Source organism: Leptonotus elevatus, chromosome 19, assembly GCF_054856555.1.
Source record: "Leptonotus elevatus isolate MCC_2025b chromosome 19, RoL_Lele_1.0, whole genome shotgun sequence".
Classification (NCBI taxonomy): Eukaryota; Metazoa; Chordata; class Actinopteri; order Syngnathiformes; family Syngnathidae; genus Leptonotus; species Leptonotus elevatus.
In genome coordinates, this window is record NC_141257.1 from 207,741 (window position 1) to 224,042 (window position 16,302).

General features: G+C 52.5%; 2 protein-coding genes across 2 annotated transcripts; both read right to left on the reverse strand.

Moving 5' to 3' along the window:
* Nucleotides 1-22: 22 nt before the first annotated feature.
* On the reverse strand, nucleotides 23-12,609 carry LOC147157290 (venom phosphodiesterase CdcPDE). Its single transcript, XM_086062545.1, has 25 exons — nucleotides 11,986-12,609; nucleotides 10,375-10,462; nucleotides 9,191-9,325; nucleotides 9,000-9,125; nucleotides 8,878-8,938; nucleotides 8,420-8,517; nucleotides 8,083-8,162; nucleotides 7,880-7,999; nucleotides 7,705-7,814; nucleotides 7,575-7,640; nucleotides 7,433-7,505; nucleotides 6,204-6,312; nucleotides 6,021-6,143; nucleotides 5,241-5,272; nucleotides 5,041-5,168; nucleotides 4,897-4,966; nucleotides 4,734-4,821; nucleotides 4,479-4,651; nucleotides 3,933-3,987; nucleotides 3,696-3,850; nucleotides 3,235-3,361; nucleotides 3,089-3,166; nucleotides 2,542-2,674; nucleotides 513-669; nucleotides 23-279 (listed from the first exon to the last, which is right to left on the reverse strand). Exons 1-25 carry the CDS (start codon nucleotides 12,022-12,024, stop codon nucleotides 109-111), a joined length of 2,595 nt encoding a protein of 864 aa, XP_085918671.1. The 5' UTR covers nucleotides 12,025-12,609; the 3' UTR covers nucleotides 23-108.
* A 698-nt stretch (nucleotides 12,610-13,307) lies between these two features.
* On the reverse strand, nucleotides 13,308-16,069 carry LOC147157291 (uncharacterized). Its single transcript, XM_086062546.1, has 2 exons — nucleotides 15,541-16,069; nucleotides 13,308-15,287 (listed from the first exon to the last, which is right to left on the reverse strand). The coding sequence occupies exons 1-2, from the start codon at nucleotides 15,884-15,886 to the stop codon at nucleotides 14,395-14,397; spliced, it is 1,239 nt and encodes a 412-aa protein (XP_085918672.1). The 5' UTR covers nucleotides 15,887-16,069; the 3' UTR covers nucleotides 13,308-14,394.
* Between the last annotated feature and the right edge of the window lie 233 nt (nucleotides 16,070-16,302).

A 16,302-nucleotide genomic window follows, 5' to 3' on the forward strand; every position in this document is an offset into this window, starting at 1 on the left:
TGAAATCTTTTGCTTCTTTTTATTGAATGACGTGCACGCATTGAACACCAATATAGAAATAAATTAAAAATCATTATTTTTTTCTTTTTCGTGACAATTTTTTTTCCTTCATGGCTTTTGATTGGCAGCTGTGGGGCGGGTCTTGAGCTGCAGCAGCTCACGGAGTGGTCGCGGACTCTCCTGGTAGAAGTCCAGTCCTGTGATCCACTCCACGTCACGCACTCGCGCTTGGTGGAACCAAATGTGATCTTCCACCCAAGAAGCTTCCTCTTCAGCGCTCTGTTGAAGCAAACCGGGTTGGAAAGCGGACCAGCACCGCGCCTGGTGTGCTAACGTGGCGCGCTTGTGGCCGAGTAGCCTGACTTTGTCACGCTAATGTTGCTAGCTTAGAACCTCACAATGTGATGGCATGTTAAAAGAGGCTAGCATCGACCGCCCATCGAGCTAACTTGCCAACATGCTAGCAAACGACAGCATCATTTTGGTTGTCGGGCAGGAAGTGCCGGCGCTACCTTGCAGTTCTCCGAGTTGTCGGGTCTGTGAGGCAGCAGAAAAGCCACGGCGTGCAACGGCCCGTCACATTCTCCGAGCGCTCGGCTGGCGTTGCGGCAACTGGTCAGCACGGCAAAGTAGTGGGTGGGCACGGACACGTTGGTCGGGCTCGCCCACCTGCACGGAAGCGCCAAGGAGTCAGTGGGCGTGGCCACCGCTCAGCGGGAGCACGCTTGTGTGCGCCCGCCACCAGAGACGAGACGCCTGCTGCTGCTTTCTTCAATTCAAAGGTTTGCATTTATGAAGCTCATTCAATTATTAAATTGCAAATTAACAATTTCGTAGATTGAAATGACATTGAAGCAATTAATAACAAAATATGATGAATGGGAAAATGTTGTACTTTGGATCACTTCTCATGATTCATTTGAGCTAATAAGTCAAATGAAAATCATTTTTTGTTTTGATAAATGATGGGTTCATTCTGCTTCAATTGCTTGGTTCTACATCCTCCAAGAGTGGCACGGGTACGAGTTGTTAGTGGTACGCAAAAGAATCCCTGATTGAGAAGTGTGCTTTTTTCCGCCACGGACCGCTTCATACAAGTCCGCAAGGTTCGAGTGGCTTTGGGGGCTGATTAATAAAAAGCCACAACAGCAAATCCGCCGTGTATTTTTATTTATGTTGACCTCTACGAGCAACACACGTTTCAACACACGTTTCATACGCGACGCCACATGTTTATGTGGCTATTATTTAGCATCGTCCTTCTTTAAATGCGCCGACGTAACAAATGACAAGTCCGCGATCAACGGACGCACCATGACGCTAAAAATCAGGAGCGGGCCTCCTGCGTGGGAATCACCTGCTTTGCTGCTTCTTCCTGGTCGGAGGCTCTTGCGTCATCACTCGACCTTCCCCGTTACGTTCCAAATAGCCGTTTTTTTGTTGGACTCATTTTGCTAACTTGTCAAATTAGCAACTGCGCTACGCTGGCGACATAATTAGCATCTTTACATGTCGTCTTAACAGAGAAAATAAAATGCCTTCGTGCTGCGATGAAGCACAGTAAGTTTTTTGTTTTATCTGTGCGGCCGGCCCGAGTGCAGTTTTTGGCTCGGCTCAACCTTTGACCCGCCCACGTGGATTTTCCGACCTGGAAGCGCTGCCTTTTTCTTTTTTGTTAAAACGATCGCTTTCGTGGCTTTGTGTGACGGAAACTCGAATACTCACCTCAAGTCGCACGGCAGCCATCCCGCTCACTTGCTACGTGGAGGATCTTTTGACCACAATTGCCAAGATAAAGAACCAACTTGAACTCCGCCATTTTTTTTAGGCCCTTGAAGACGCTAGGCGAGCTTCTGTGGCTCTGTGACCCTCTGTTCGCCAAGAACGGACGTCAAAATGGCCGCTTCGACCTCTTCCGTCAAACAATCAGTTGAGACCGCGTGTTTGAAGTTTTCCACGCTCCATAAAAGTGTTCAAACAATTAGCGTAGCGACATAAGATGGTGCATCATTAATTCCGCAAATTCTGGTTTTAAAAAAACAAAGCAACGTTCAAAGCATTTTGTAAAATCCGTGTGGGCGGAGTCAAACGTATATATCCACATCTGGATTCTGGAAGTGCGCTCTGCATCCGGCTACTCTCCAAATTGGCCCACGGGCCGGTACCCGTGCGGGGCCGGTACCCGTGCGGGGCCGGTACCTGTCCGGGGCCGTACCCGTGCGGGGCCCGTACCCGTGCGGGGCCGTACCCGTCCAGGGCCCGGCGGTTGGTTGTGGGACCACTGCTTGAGCCTACCGCGGCTTCAACTTTGCTCCAGTCCACTTGACGTGTGCGGCACCTTTTATCACTTATAAACTTTGTTTTTTCAAACCCGACGCTGCCAGATTTGAACATTTCTCCTTTGGGTGCTACTTCACGTCCGCTCTTCCAAATACAAATATATATTATGAAACTACGAAAACAATTTGAATGACAATTATTTGAGATATTTGACATCTGAAAATGCTGGTTTGTTTTCAAAACGGTTCCCGCTGATCTTACCGCCTGATGAGCTCGGGTTGGTCGTGGCGTCCGTCGTGGTCGTAGTCGAAAGCGGGGCCCGTCAGCACGTTGACGCCGTTGTAGGCGGCCGCGTACTTTTTGAGCAGCGTGCCGTGGAAGTAGGCCCAGATTCCTGAAGGCGCAACGAGTCACAACAAATATGACAGCTGAAACGGTCTTGAGTCTTTATCCTCTGCACAAAACCACTGATATTACTGCAGCTTATGGAGACAATTGTGAAAGTCTTTCACGCGCGTCTTTAGGCAACGTGGTGGTGAAGGTTTGCGCAGCAAAAAGAGCAAAATGTCAAACGGTCATTTCAGACCCGCTCTGTTGAATTCATACTGTAGGCCGACTCGTTCCTAACTCCGGCATTAGCATTAGCATTAGCATTAGCCAGCGTGGCTGCGTCAGCTGAAGCTAGCGGCCGGTGTGATAAGAATTGCTGTATTTTCAAAGAGCGCCGGGGACGTTTCCAACCCAAGCATCCGTTACGGTTACGGCCGGAGATGTCGAGCGTGAAGCGGCTGGGGCAGGTGTTGCGTACTGTGAAATTGGGGGTACATGGGCACCACGTGGCTGCTCAGCAGGGCGTCGTGCCGCTCCGCCTCCACCGGGGTCAGACCTGCAACACGACAACGAGGTCACGGGAGGTCACGGGAGGTCACGGCGCAGCATCCGGCCGACGCCTACCGGGCGGGTACAGGAAGGCGCGGCGGAAGGCGCCGTAGTAGTCACAACGACGGCTGTCAGACGGGAGAATTCTGACGTCGGCCCGCAGGCAGTCGGACGCCGCCGGCGGCAGCGGCTCAGCGTTCGTCTAGCAAAACAAACAAAAAGAATCCAACCGCAAGCACGACTTCCCAAATTTGGAAAAAGGATCGGTTATTTGCGTGTGTTGTCAAAGCTGAGATTCCATAGACAGCAATTGATCTGTACTTTGACTTTGTTCCTACGGAAGCGTGATGCTGCAACAACACAATCAGGATCCCGTTTATGTGGGAAGTTGAAATCCGCAACAAATGTTTTAAATTGATCCCGTTTCGACGCCAAATGCAACTTTTTTCCGTCCGCGCGTGGCAGCAAAACGCTCCAGTACTTTTGGGAGTGTGCGCTTTGTTACGAGTACTAATCACGACACTTAGCAGTCGTACCGGCGCGTCCATGCTGAAGGAGCTCCACAGCGCCATCTTCAGGTCCAGGCTGTAGGCGCTGACAAAAGCCTCCTGGTGGAGGACGCAGAAACTCTCATTGTGCCGCAGCCACCGAGGACGGCCGAACATCAGGTGATTCCGCTGCGAGGCCGCCTCTGCGGGAACCAGAGCGGGACCGAGGCTCGTTGGGAGGACTGGACCGGCGCTGAAGGACACACGCACGCCAGATGGGCTCACCTTCAGCAGACGTCATGTTGAGGCGGCGGTTGGCGGCCGTGACGCCGTCTTCGTTCTGAGGAGGACCACAAACAATTGTTACAGTAAACTTTACACAAACAGTCTCAGTAACAGGCAGGACCAGTAACTGTCAACATTTCCCAGTGTGACTGTTTCTGTCCCATTCTTGTTGCTGTGACACTCATGGTCACTGTAACAAGACCACTCGACAGTAACCAGAAAAAGGATGGAATCGCTCCTGTGACCGTTCCAGACTGCAGCACTAATGAGACCAGTAACAGGATCAGAAACCATTCCAGAAAATAGCAACAGGCTGCTAACAGTTGCAGGAACCACAACAGTAAGAAAACTGCTAAAAGTCCCAGTAAAACCAACAGGAGCAGTAACCGTTGCAGAAAACAGCAACAAGAGTACACGTGCCACGCCGCGCCGCGCCGCGCCATGGCCGAGGACGGACGCACCGCGCCGCGCCACGCCGCGGACGGACGCACCGCGCCACGCCGAGGACGGACGCACCGCGCCGCGCCACGCCGCGGACGGACGCACCATGCCAGGACAGGAACAGCCAAGCAGGTCTTGCGGCTGCAGACTGCTGAGGCGGCACTCGGCAGGCGCGCTCTGCTCCTGCGGGCGCAACGGCGAGTGGAAGGGCTGTCGCAGTATGTGGTTCAGACTGCCGTGCGTCCCGTTGTTGGCGGCCGGCGAGATCTGCAGCACGTCTGCGGTCGCGAGGGTCACAAAGGTCAAAAGGTTCACACCGTCCAAAGGCTGCACAAGGCGGCGGCGGTTGCGCAGACTGACCGCACATGAGGTTGTAGAGTTCGATGTTGGCGAAGGGTTCCACTTGGGTGCGGGAGGCAAACTTTGGCCCGTGAGCGACAAACATGGCCTTGCGGGACGCAGCAAAGCCACAACGTTAGCGTGTGATCCGAGCGTGCCGGCGTCCTCGGCACGGGGCGCTCACGTGCATGCTGGCCACGTCGTTGTCGTAGCCGTGCTGGCCGCCGGAGCAGAAGCGCAGCGAGCCCGGAAGCCTGAAAGCAAAGCCGAGCAGTGAGGAAGCGACGCGGGCGGGGGGGGCGGGGCTCGGGCCGGTCCTGCCGCCGACCTCTCCAGCAGCCATTTGGGCTCCACCAGCACGTTGACGTCTTCGATGCGACGGCTGTTGGCGAAGTGAAGCCGCTTGGGCAGGTGCCACTTCAGGTACGGCCGCAGCTTCTGCGCGGCGCGTTGGCACTGCAATGGCAGCGCCGCAACGTGGCACGCTCATCATCATCATTATGGGATGGAGGACACATGCACGCTTACCGTCATGTTGGCCACAAGTCCGGCTGCATCCACTGAAACACACACACAAGTTACTGATCCTGTTGCTTTTTAGAGTTGGTCTTTTGGGTTGTGTTCCTGCTACGGTCACTAATTCGAGATGGCGTTACTGCCTGGTTCTGTTCGCGTTACCGTTCCTGTCACAGTCTCGTCGGGCTGTGCACAAACGTGTGGCGCTTCCAGGAAGTTATTTTAGAGCGAAAAGTAGTTTGACGTGGCCGCATACACTTTTGGTGCGCTCCGACATGTTGTTGTTGTTGTTGTTTGTTTTGCTTGCTGAAGCACTTCGCACAACATGGAAAGGCCAATGTTGGCGCACTTCATCGACCAATAGGATCAAATAGAATTGGCCATGATTGTTTTCTCCTTTTTGGCCAAAGCACAACGAGGAACCCGTTGCAGTTGATTTGCTGCGTAAAAAGGGTCACGCCACGGCAACAAGGGGCTTCGCGCGTGCTGGACTTGGCGCAGGCGTCCCCAATCGCGGTCGCGGAGGGACGGCGTCCTGCAGGTTTCCTTCGTTTCCCGCTTGTAAAGATGACGAGCCGATGCTGTGAGGACGGAAACATGGACAACCTGCAGGATGGCGGCCCCCCGCCCACGAGCTGGAGGTGGTGTTACCGCTTAGCTTCCTGTTCCTGCTACTGGTTAGGCCGCGCGAGATTGGGATCGTGGCCGTCAGAGCAAAAAAGGTCAACCTTGATGAGACGAGAGCGAGCATTTTGAGACCAGTTGGAATTGCTCCAAGTTTCGCACACTCACAGCGTGCGTCCCTGTTGGCGTTGCGGATGCGTCCGAAGGGTCCCTCGGTCACCGCGTAGTCGCTGGTGTCGCCCAGAAACTCCTGCAGGTTTTCCTTCCTGTCGCAGCTGGTCTCCTCCATGCCTGCCGGCAGACGGCAAAGCTACTTCCTGGCCGGCCGTGGTCGAAGGTTGCCGCGGTTACCGTGATCGGCGACCACCATGACGTTGACGCATCGGTGAAGTCCCATCTGCTTGAGTCCGTTCATCAGCTGACCCATCATCTTGTCCACGCCTTTTATGGACTGCGCCACCTGCACAAGAGTCACATGACAGCGGTCGGGTCCCGTCTCGCTCGGCTGACCCGCCCGGCGTGCTCTTCCTTTTTGCCGCATCTCGACATGGTTGTCAGATTGAGGACAAAGAAGTCCGCAGAGTTGCTTTTTCGTGGCTTTGACGTCATAAGAAGTCAGAAAAGGTTTGGCTTGGAGCCGGACGAGATGCCAAGACTCGACATTCACATTCCAGGCAAGTCCTGACTTCCTGCGGCCACGTCACTTGCAGCATTTGGCAGGTTCAGCCCAATAATTAGTCACGTTTCCATCCCATTGTTTCACATTTTTTTAAGCAAATGGACTGAAAATGCGCAAAACGGACTTGCTCGTTTCCATCGGTTCGTCTTTTGCCAATATGGAGAGGAGACTCCGCCGCTGTAGGTGGCGCTATACACCAGAGAGAAGTGATCCACCAGTCATTTAAAAGAAGAAGACGACCGGGACCGTGCGATGACGTCGTATGGGTTTGCTTTTGTCATCCTTGCTTTGCGCTTTTCCATCTAAAATATTGGCTTCTTTAATGAATTCCAAAAAGATTTCGGTTTCGCCCCCCCACCCAAAACATACCTTACTTTATTGTCTGCCCTTGCTTTGGGACTACAAACGCACGAAAATGTGCCCCCCCCCCACCCACCTAAACGTAACAACGTTTTTTTGTGAATTTTGGGCACTTTACCAAATTTCTGGCGTTTCCCTTCAGTTTTATTTTCACATTTCCCGAAAATTCAAATAAAAATGGGTGGATGGAAACCCAACTATTAGCACTCAAAATGTGAGTTCAAGTCAAAGCCAAGTGGAGAAGTTCTTCCCTTGGCAAGCAGACTGCTTTGGTTTGTTGGAAAGCTTTCAGCAAGAATCCAAAAGGCTTCCCCACTTGCAAATGTTGAGGACGTTTGCTCTTCTGGTGGCCAAACACACGAGCCAAAGACCGCTTGGGACCCCGCGGCTCAAATTTCGTCCTGAAGAAGCTTTTGGAATGAAAACGTCTTCCGGCAACTACAAGAGTCCGGTTGCCTTTGCACGTGATTATCGTGACAATCCACATGGACTGTAGTGACCCCCCCCCCCCCCCACCACCAGGCGCTTGATTTGGACGTACCCCCCCGCTGACGGGACCGAAGCTGTGTCCCGACTTGTCGGGTTCTTCCAGGTAGAGTGTGTAGAAGTCCGGCCTGGAGGAGACGGGACAGCGCATGACAAGGCGGCCGGCAGGTTTTGGGACTTACTTGGACTGGACTCACCTTTGCTGGTCCGGCAGCTGGAGCCACTTCAACACCGTCAGCACTCGCTCTTCAAACGGGACTTTCCTGCAGGAACGAAACGCACAGGGTGAGCTCGCCGTCCGTCCGTCCGTCCTTAAGACTCTCGTACCCGTCGTACGGCCGGTAGATGTCCGGGAAGCTGCCATTTAGTTTCACGTCCGATCCGGGCCAGAAGAAGGTTCCGGACTTCAGCCCCTGGTACTTTGCCGTGTGCCAAATCTGCAGCGCAAATGCAGCTGCTATCGCACTCGGTCCTTCAGCCGCCACCAATCGGGTCCACTCACCGGCTGTCCCAGGTACCAGGCCGGGTTCTCCTTCTCCGGACCCGACAACGTGAAAATGGCGTCCATCACCGGATCGTACATCACGTTGTCAATCAAACCGTTGGACTCGGGGTACAAACCCTGGCGGGTGGTGGGGGGGGCTTACTGTAACCTCGCCGAGCGCGTTTTGTGTGTTTTTGTGTGTTTGTGTGTTTGTGTGTTACCGTGACAATGCTGTAGTGGTTGGGGAAGGTCTTGCTGGGAAAAGCCGACTGCATGTATGGCGTTGACGTTCCACATTTGCCTGAAAAACAAAACGCATCTGATGCTCTTCAGCATCCGTCTTGGCAACGCCACCTCGCTCGCACGCCAGCGCGCGCACACTTTTTGGAACACCGGTGCCAAGATTGCGGACATTTGGGCCGACAAGCGACCCATCGGCAACATTTTTCAAGGTGGTCTTCCTGACCCGTTCGGGACCGGATTCTCCACTTGGACTCCGACAGGACAAAAACTGCCGATGGCTTATCTTGGCCATGAGAAAGTGTTTGCATCACTCACGCAGTTTGCTGAGAACGGGGACGAGCGCGCTCCACAGCTGCAGGTAGTCGGCTCGCAGGCCGTCCAGAGACACCAGAAGCAGCGGCTGGCGACGGAAGCTGGCGCACCAACAACGCCGGTCAGAAACTCATCCTGCCTGATCGTGTGTGTGCGCGCGCCTTTGCTACATTGCGGGGCCCATTCACACGCGTGTTTTCCCAGGTTTAACTACCATTGTGGGGACCAACTTTTAAGTGTGGGGCCATTTTGGTTCAGACCTCTTTTTGAGGGTTAAGACTTGCTTTTAGAGTTTAGGTTTGAATTGGGTTACGGTTGAGGTTTGGGGAAGGAATGGGGGTAGGTAATCATTTTTGACGGTTGGTTAGGGTTAGGGGGAGGGGCCAGGAAATGCATTATGTCACTGAGATGGCCCCACCATGACACAAAGACAAGCGCGTGTGTGTGTGTGTGTGTGTTACCCTGGTGGACAGGAAGGGTGCGACAGGTCGTCGCACTCGTCCTCCACCCACTCGCTTTGTCCTGCAACACACACAAGTCACATGGTGGAGCGCCGTCCCGGCGGGCTTTTGCGGCGTCTCACCCTGGCAGACGTGCCGGAAGTTGCTGCAGCAGTCAACATTTGCAGCGCAGTCGTCGGAACAGTGACACCTGCTGGTGGGCAGCCTCGTCTCGCCGCAGCGCAGACGAGTGCACTCCCACAGTTCACCTGCGCGCACACGCACGCACGTCAGTCGCTCCCGCTCACGGAACGGGGGTCCGCTCTCCTCTTACCGGGGGCTTCGCACAGGTCGTGGTAGTCATAGCAACAGGTGGCGCCGTCCTGGCAGGCGGCGTCACATCTGCAGCCGGGGATGTCGCCGTCGTACGGCTGATAGCAGCGATTCCTGCATGACGTCTGCGGCGCCACTAGGGGGCCAAAACACAAAACATCGGATGATAGCGTGCCCATATTTGCGGGAAGGACATTTTTCTTCATGACATCATTGCTGAAACGATTGCATTTTGGGATCAAGTGCAAAAGCGAGATGTTCAGACTTTGCGTTTTGGAACAAGGACTCGTCGCATTTTTTCTTTGTGTCCATTTGCGGTTCTCCCATTTGGGCTCCAACAACCTCACGGAAAGATCCCAGACTTTGGATCCTTTCCTGTCTTTATTGGCGACATGACGGCATTTTGCGTTTGCGCCAGGAACGCGCGTAAAAAGACCAAACGCCAACTTTCCGAGCATTTCACACTTGAAAGCGACTGCAAATCGACAGAAAGCTAACGCAGCGGTAGCTAACTGGAGCGTCACCGCTAGCTGCTTCAGATCGGGAGCGGGAGGAAAATCTTTCGCTAGATGCTAACAAAATACACTACGCTACAATCAAGCTCGAGCTCGTTAGCAGCCAGCCGTCAGTACGTCCTCATTGTCTCGCTTTCACGTCACTCAACGGGCAGCCCAACAAGCCCAGAAAAGAATCCTCACACGATGCGTGTCGTGTATGTTGCCTCCAAATATTTGCTGCCTGGATATTATTTGTTCAACCTTTGTTACGGAAGCTGACGTTCGTTAGCTACATGGCAATCATGTGGCAGCAATCAAGTCGTTAAAAAAAAAAAAAAAAAAAGTTGTGCTCCGAGATGCTTTTTATTTGATGACTCAACGTTTAGCGGCCAAAATAAAGATCCTTATCTGGTGATTAGGGAAGCGCGGATGAGTGAAGGATTGCAAACGCTTGCAATCCTTCACTCATTCCCGCCAATCGGATTTGGAGACGACCTTTTACTTAGCTGGAAAACCGAATGAAAAAAGCGAGAGTGAGTGAAAACCTTTTCAAACACATGAAAGACTTTCTGCTTTTGTGTATTCAGTCGTCCTGCGTCACCGTGACAACGCAACAACAACACCCGTAGCATGAAAGCCGCTGCGTGTGCGTGTGCGTGCGTGTGCGTGTGTGTGTGTGTGTGGCCACCTAGGTCACGACACGCCTGCAGGTCCAGACCCAGTCCCAGTCCGAGGCCCAGGATCAGCGTCAGCAGAGACACGGACAAGACGACCACCTGACAAACGGCACACCAACATGAAATCATCACAAAATTCAATGATCACGACACAACGTGTCAAAAACAAACAAACAAGACGACCAATCGGGCAAACGCTGTCCACGTTGGACAGTTTCTCACCCATTGGCTTCAAAAATGTCATCCACAGAAAAAGGAGCGCAAGGCATGCAGTACCACATGTCCCCAGCAGAGGCTCCCTGGATGGTTGAGGCTAATATTTGGGCTTCAGTCATGTTGTCATTTTCCATGAAAAAGTGTTAGAAGCAGAAGTGTGCGTTCACAAGACAGCGCATCATTAAAGCCGCCACCAAAAATAAATAAATAAATAATGCTTTAAAGCCGTGTGGGTGGAGTCAAACATTTAGGCCCAGCCCATGTTAAGCCACGCCTCCAACTGGACTCTGCGGCCAGGACTTCCTCAATTGGACCCTTCCAAGCCCCCCAAAAATAAATAAAATTAAAATAAACTCGTGTTAACAGAAGAGGACAAGCTTTGGTTTATTCAAGTTTGACCGGATTTGTGCAGCAGATCTTCTTCGCGAGACATTTTGCAAGGTCACACCGAGCTGCCAAACGCAGACATGTGCGAAAACGTGCTAAAAAGCACATTGGTTCCAAAAGGTGGAGCCCCCCCACCGACCCACCGACGCGACGCCATACTTCGTAATACTTTGCCATACATCGTAAGAACTTTTTCTTCAAGTGGACAGGAGCAAACCTTTTCTTTTCTCGAAAAAGCCTCCTAGAACAGCTTAACCTTATTTGCTGTTAATGAGAGGCCCGTTAAACGGCGGCAGGTGCGTCGACTCCCAAGTAACAGGCGTTTGAATGCGATTGGCTGACCTTGAGCGGGGCCACGCCCCCTTAGAGAGGGCACAAGTTGGAAGTCACTGGCTACATTTACTCCATTACATTCCCACAAGTTACTTTTCCATCACTTGTCAAAATCCTCATCATGCCACTTGTACTCGAGTATTTTGGTTTCAGAGTACTTTTACCCCATTACATTGAGCTGCATTCCACGTTTATTTTGCTTTGTGTCGCATGACCACTTGCGGCCTTTGACCACGTTACATTTGTTTTCAATTGCGTTGTATAGGTCAAAGGTCACGTTGAATACTTTTGAAACGAGTAATCTTTGTCTCCATTACAAAAATTTCCACACGGGTGTGCAGACTTTTTCTAGCCACTGCTGATCTTTTGAGCGCCCGCGTTTGCAAAGGCCTTCCCTCAGAGAATTGAGGGCTCGGCCTGATGTGGGATGCCTTGGATTCTTTGTCCATTGGCTTGAATAGGAAAAAGGAATTCCTGTTTTGTTTTGTTTTGGCACTCACTCACTCACACAAACACGCACACGCACACCGACACGGTCTCCCAAGCGGGGAAGCGAACCCACGCCAACCTGCATCAAGGGCACGTGGCGGTAGAAAAATTCCTGTCGATGTTGATCCAAGTTGACGGCGCGTCACCGTAGCAACGGCGTGTTGACTTTTCACGCGGATAGAAAACGAGCAACTCACCAGGACGATCTGCTTCTTCTTCTTCTGTGGTGCCTTCATGGCAGCGATGATGAGCGGCAGGGAAACGATGCAATCGCTGACGAGACGGCGAGCAAGGATGGCGACCGGCAGCGGGCGGGCCGGCGACCTCCGGACCGCGCAGGCGTGATCTCAGTCACTGATTAGCAGAAGTTGCAGATAAGCTGCCACTTGATAACGTCGCCGTGATGTCACTTCCTGCTCAGGGAACCCGCTCACCCTCCTGCACGTTTGCCTAATAAAGTGACCGGCTCGTGTGATGTGCCAGCCTGAGCCCGATGCGGACCGAGCGCGCGCGCACGCACGCACGCACGCACGCACGCACGAACGCAGCCAACAAAGACGTCAGCAACAAGCCTATCACCAACAACACAACTAATTGAAGAGCGCGAGGACATCAAGCGCAATCAAAAGATGAAATGGTAAACAAGACCAATCTTGGGCTTTGTCCTCATGAGGCCCCCACCAGCTGAGATTCCAGCCACACCCATGATTGGTCGTCAGTCAATCGAAGGTCACGGAGACAAACGGACTGATGATGATTGACTACTTGAAAAGTCCGGAGGTTCCGAATGCAACATTGACTCATTCTCGACTCTTTAATCACCATCACAGGAGTGGGGAGGGGGGGGGGGGGGTCAATTTAGTGGGGATGATGTTAGTTATCAATATATCAATATTTGGTTTATAAAACAACTATGATGGAGGGGGAGAAAAAGTAAAAAGCCCCCCCCCCCCCTCTGAGCTTCTCAAATCGCAGACCCAAAATTGAATAGTGAGACGATTCAATCTCAAAATGACCTGATTGACAAAGATTTCTGCTTCAATCTATAGATGTGCAAAGAATTGCCATAATCTACTCCAGTCTGGTTTGCAACAAGACAGGATTAATAATGGAGACATTAACATGTCTTCTTCTCTTTTATTTTTTTTTATAAATCATTATTATTTTACATTTATTAAATTTTGAATTGTGCCCCCCCCCCCCCCCAAAAAAAAAAACAGTGTGTGGACCACAACTGCTACTCTATGTAATACGTTGTTTGTTTTTGGCTTAAAGCACATGCTCGGTCAATGTCACTTCCTGTTCCCTCACTCTAATCAGTCCCCCCAGCAACATGAAGACAAACTAACAATACTAATGTTACAGTATCAAGCGCTCCAGTTGAGTTTAGCTGTAAATTTAAGTACAGAAAACGAAGAAGAATTACACACTTAAATGCAAACGCACTTTGCTGAGCTTGTTTCCCGAATGTAGCTAGCTCAAGGCTAACGCACAATGGAAAGCGCCATTGACTCGCTAATGCTAATTAGCGCGCTACTCGCGGCACTTTTATCACTCAGAAGAACGGCTATTCACACAAAAAGGCTTCAGGAATGTAAACAGAGAAGCATGTTAACGTTACTCACCGGCTTATGCTCTTCCTACACCGCAAAAACAAAACAAACGTGACTTTTTTTTTCTTCTACTCTCCAACGTGGCTACTTTACAGTGTATCAAGGCGCGGAACCACACCGCCCTCAAGTGTCCAAATCGTGTACAACATGAACAGCGCTCCCAATAAAAGCACACACAAACAAACGCAAGACAGTATAAATTAAAATAATTTAAATAACATGGATTTGGGGACATTTTATATTGATTGTAAATCATAGTAAATGATAACTTGGGGGGGGGGGGGGCACACCCCTACATTTACTACTAAGTGACGTTCATTTTTGAGTGAGCATCCAGGACTTGTAGATTTCGAACCCGCAATGAAAGGTGTATGAAATGACTAATGCAGGGAGAAACGCAAAAGTTGAGTTGAGGATGACTGCAACCCTTTTCCGTGCCTGATGCACAAGTTACAAATGAAAAGGTGTTGGAGCGAACGTTGAGCCTTGACGAATGCCACAATCGAACCTCTTCACCCTTTACCGCTTCTCTGCCAGTTGTCCATTCAAAGTGTTTCTTTGTCTTTGGCAGGCGCAAAAAAAGGTCACAACTTTACAAAATGGAAGACAAATTGCACGTTCACATTGAAGAAGCTTGGAGCTGCTTGCATCACGCCAAGAGCCACATGAAGGTGGAGGATGTTTCCAGCACACCGGTGGGCAATGTTTGTCATGCACGGCGGCCATTTTGTTAGTCACGCCCATTCATAGTCTCAAAAGGCCATTTGGTGCGTTCATGTGCCCTCAAATTGCTGAAACAAAATCAACATGCTCATTCTTTATGATGTTTTCCTCCCACATTCCAAATGCAATTAATTTAGCATGTTAGCTAAAGCGACGACGGCCGAAAGAAGGCGCGGGTGGGAACACGTGTAAATAAATGTAAAAAGAAAAAAAAAAGGTCCCAAGACATTTTCGCACATTGTTGAGCTCATCCGGCTCAAGTCTTCCCAGTCAAACGGGGTCCGAAGATTTGGCCGTCTGCGGCCCCTCGCAACTTCCGGCAGCACACATCTGCGGCGGCGGCACCGGCACCGGCACCGGCACCGGCGTCGAAGCCCCGCCGGCACACTTGTGACTCAGCAGGTTGACCTTCTGCGTGAAGCCCTTGTGACACACGGTGCAGCTGAAAGGTTTCTCACCGGTGTGCGTGCGCATGTGTATGCGCACGTTGCCTTTGACCGAGAAGCGCTTGTGGCAGACGGCGCACGAGTAGGGCTTGAGTCCCGTGTGCACGCGCACGTGCGACGTCATGTTGACGCGCTGGCGGAAGCTCTTGCCGCAGAAGGCGCAGACGAAGGGCTTCTCGCCCGTGTGGCGCCGCATGTGCGTCTTCAGATAGTCGTTGCGGGCGAAGGTCTCGCCGCACACCGAGCAGGCGAAGGGGCGCTCGCGCGTGTGCGTGCGCGCGTGCTGCGCCAGCGCCTGGCTGTGGATGAAGCCGCCGCCGCACACGGCGCACACGTACGGCTTCTCGCCCGTGTGCGTGCGCATGTGCTTGAGCAGGTCGGCCTTTTGCCGCGAGCGCTTGCCGCACAGCGAGCACGCGTACGGCTTCTCCGCCGAGTGTGTCTTCTGGTGCCGCTTGAGGCGGAGGGCGTTCACAAACATTTTGCCGCACGACGAGCAGCTGGCCGACAGCGAACTTTCCTGCAGGCGCGGCGGCGACTCGGTTCGCTCCGACTCGGTTCGCTCCGACTCGGTTCGCTCCGACTCGGTTCGCTCCGACTCGGTTCGCTCCGACTCGGTTCGCTCCGACTCGGTTCGCTCCTCTTCCGCGTGGTCCTCGTCGTCTTGGTTCTGGACGGCGACGGCTTTGTCTTCCGTCAGCGCCTCCGTCACGTCACCTGCAAGACGCAAATTGGAGTTAAAACGCCAAGTCAACTTACATATCCACCACTTTTCTCATCTCAGACTCTTTTTTTTTCTGTTTCGCGACAATTAGGATTTGCTCAATGCCAAAACTAAAGAATGAGAGCAAAAAGCTGCCAAATCATTTCGCTCATTCTAATTGACCTCAAACGGCAAAAGGTTCAAAAGAAAAGAAAAACGAAAAAACAAAAGCCGATTGGGTGGAAGTGAGAGTGCATTGGAACCTGCCTGCCTCCGCGGAGGTGGACGCGCAGGCCGCCGCCTCTCCTCCTCCTCCTCCTCCTCCTCCTCCTCCTCCTCCTGGTCCTGGTCGTCGTTGAGGTGTCTGTCGCGGCTTCCGGCGGCGATGGCGCATCCTGGCCTCGACGTCGGCCACGACTCCTTCCGCCAGCATCGCGACGTCGTCCGCGGCCGCCGCCAGGCGCTCGCTGAGCAGAGCTCTCAGCAGCGCAAGTCGGCCCGACGCTTCCTCGTCTCGGTCTCGCCGGTGGCGCTGCAGCCGCAGCAGCACGTCTTCCACCGCCGCGCTCATCCGCTGGCGGACCGACGCGCGCAAAAGACGCAAGGCGCGCATGGCCGCCTGCGAGCCTCGCACGTCGACTTTCTATTCTGGACTCCTGGAGACGTCCGTGGAGCAGCAAAGGGGACGCCGCACACGCGAGGACCGCTCCACGGACACTTCCGCGTCAACGAAGCTCCGCTTCCGGTGGCGGTAGCGACGCCTGCCGCCTGCCGGCTGCCGGCTGCCGGCTCGACATTCCAAACGCCAAGTGCAAGATGAACGTTTTGACCAGACAAAAGTTGCCCTTCACGTCGTCACGCAGCAAGAGAATACATTTGGAAACAACTATTTCATTATATTGGACGGTCCGTGGCTCGTTTGCTAATTGGATTTGACGTTTGCAAACCTATTGAAAATAGGAAAACGATCGGCTTCCTTTTATTTTGTCTCCACGTTTTCATCCAAGTAACTGTTGTTGCTAACCTTTT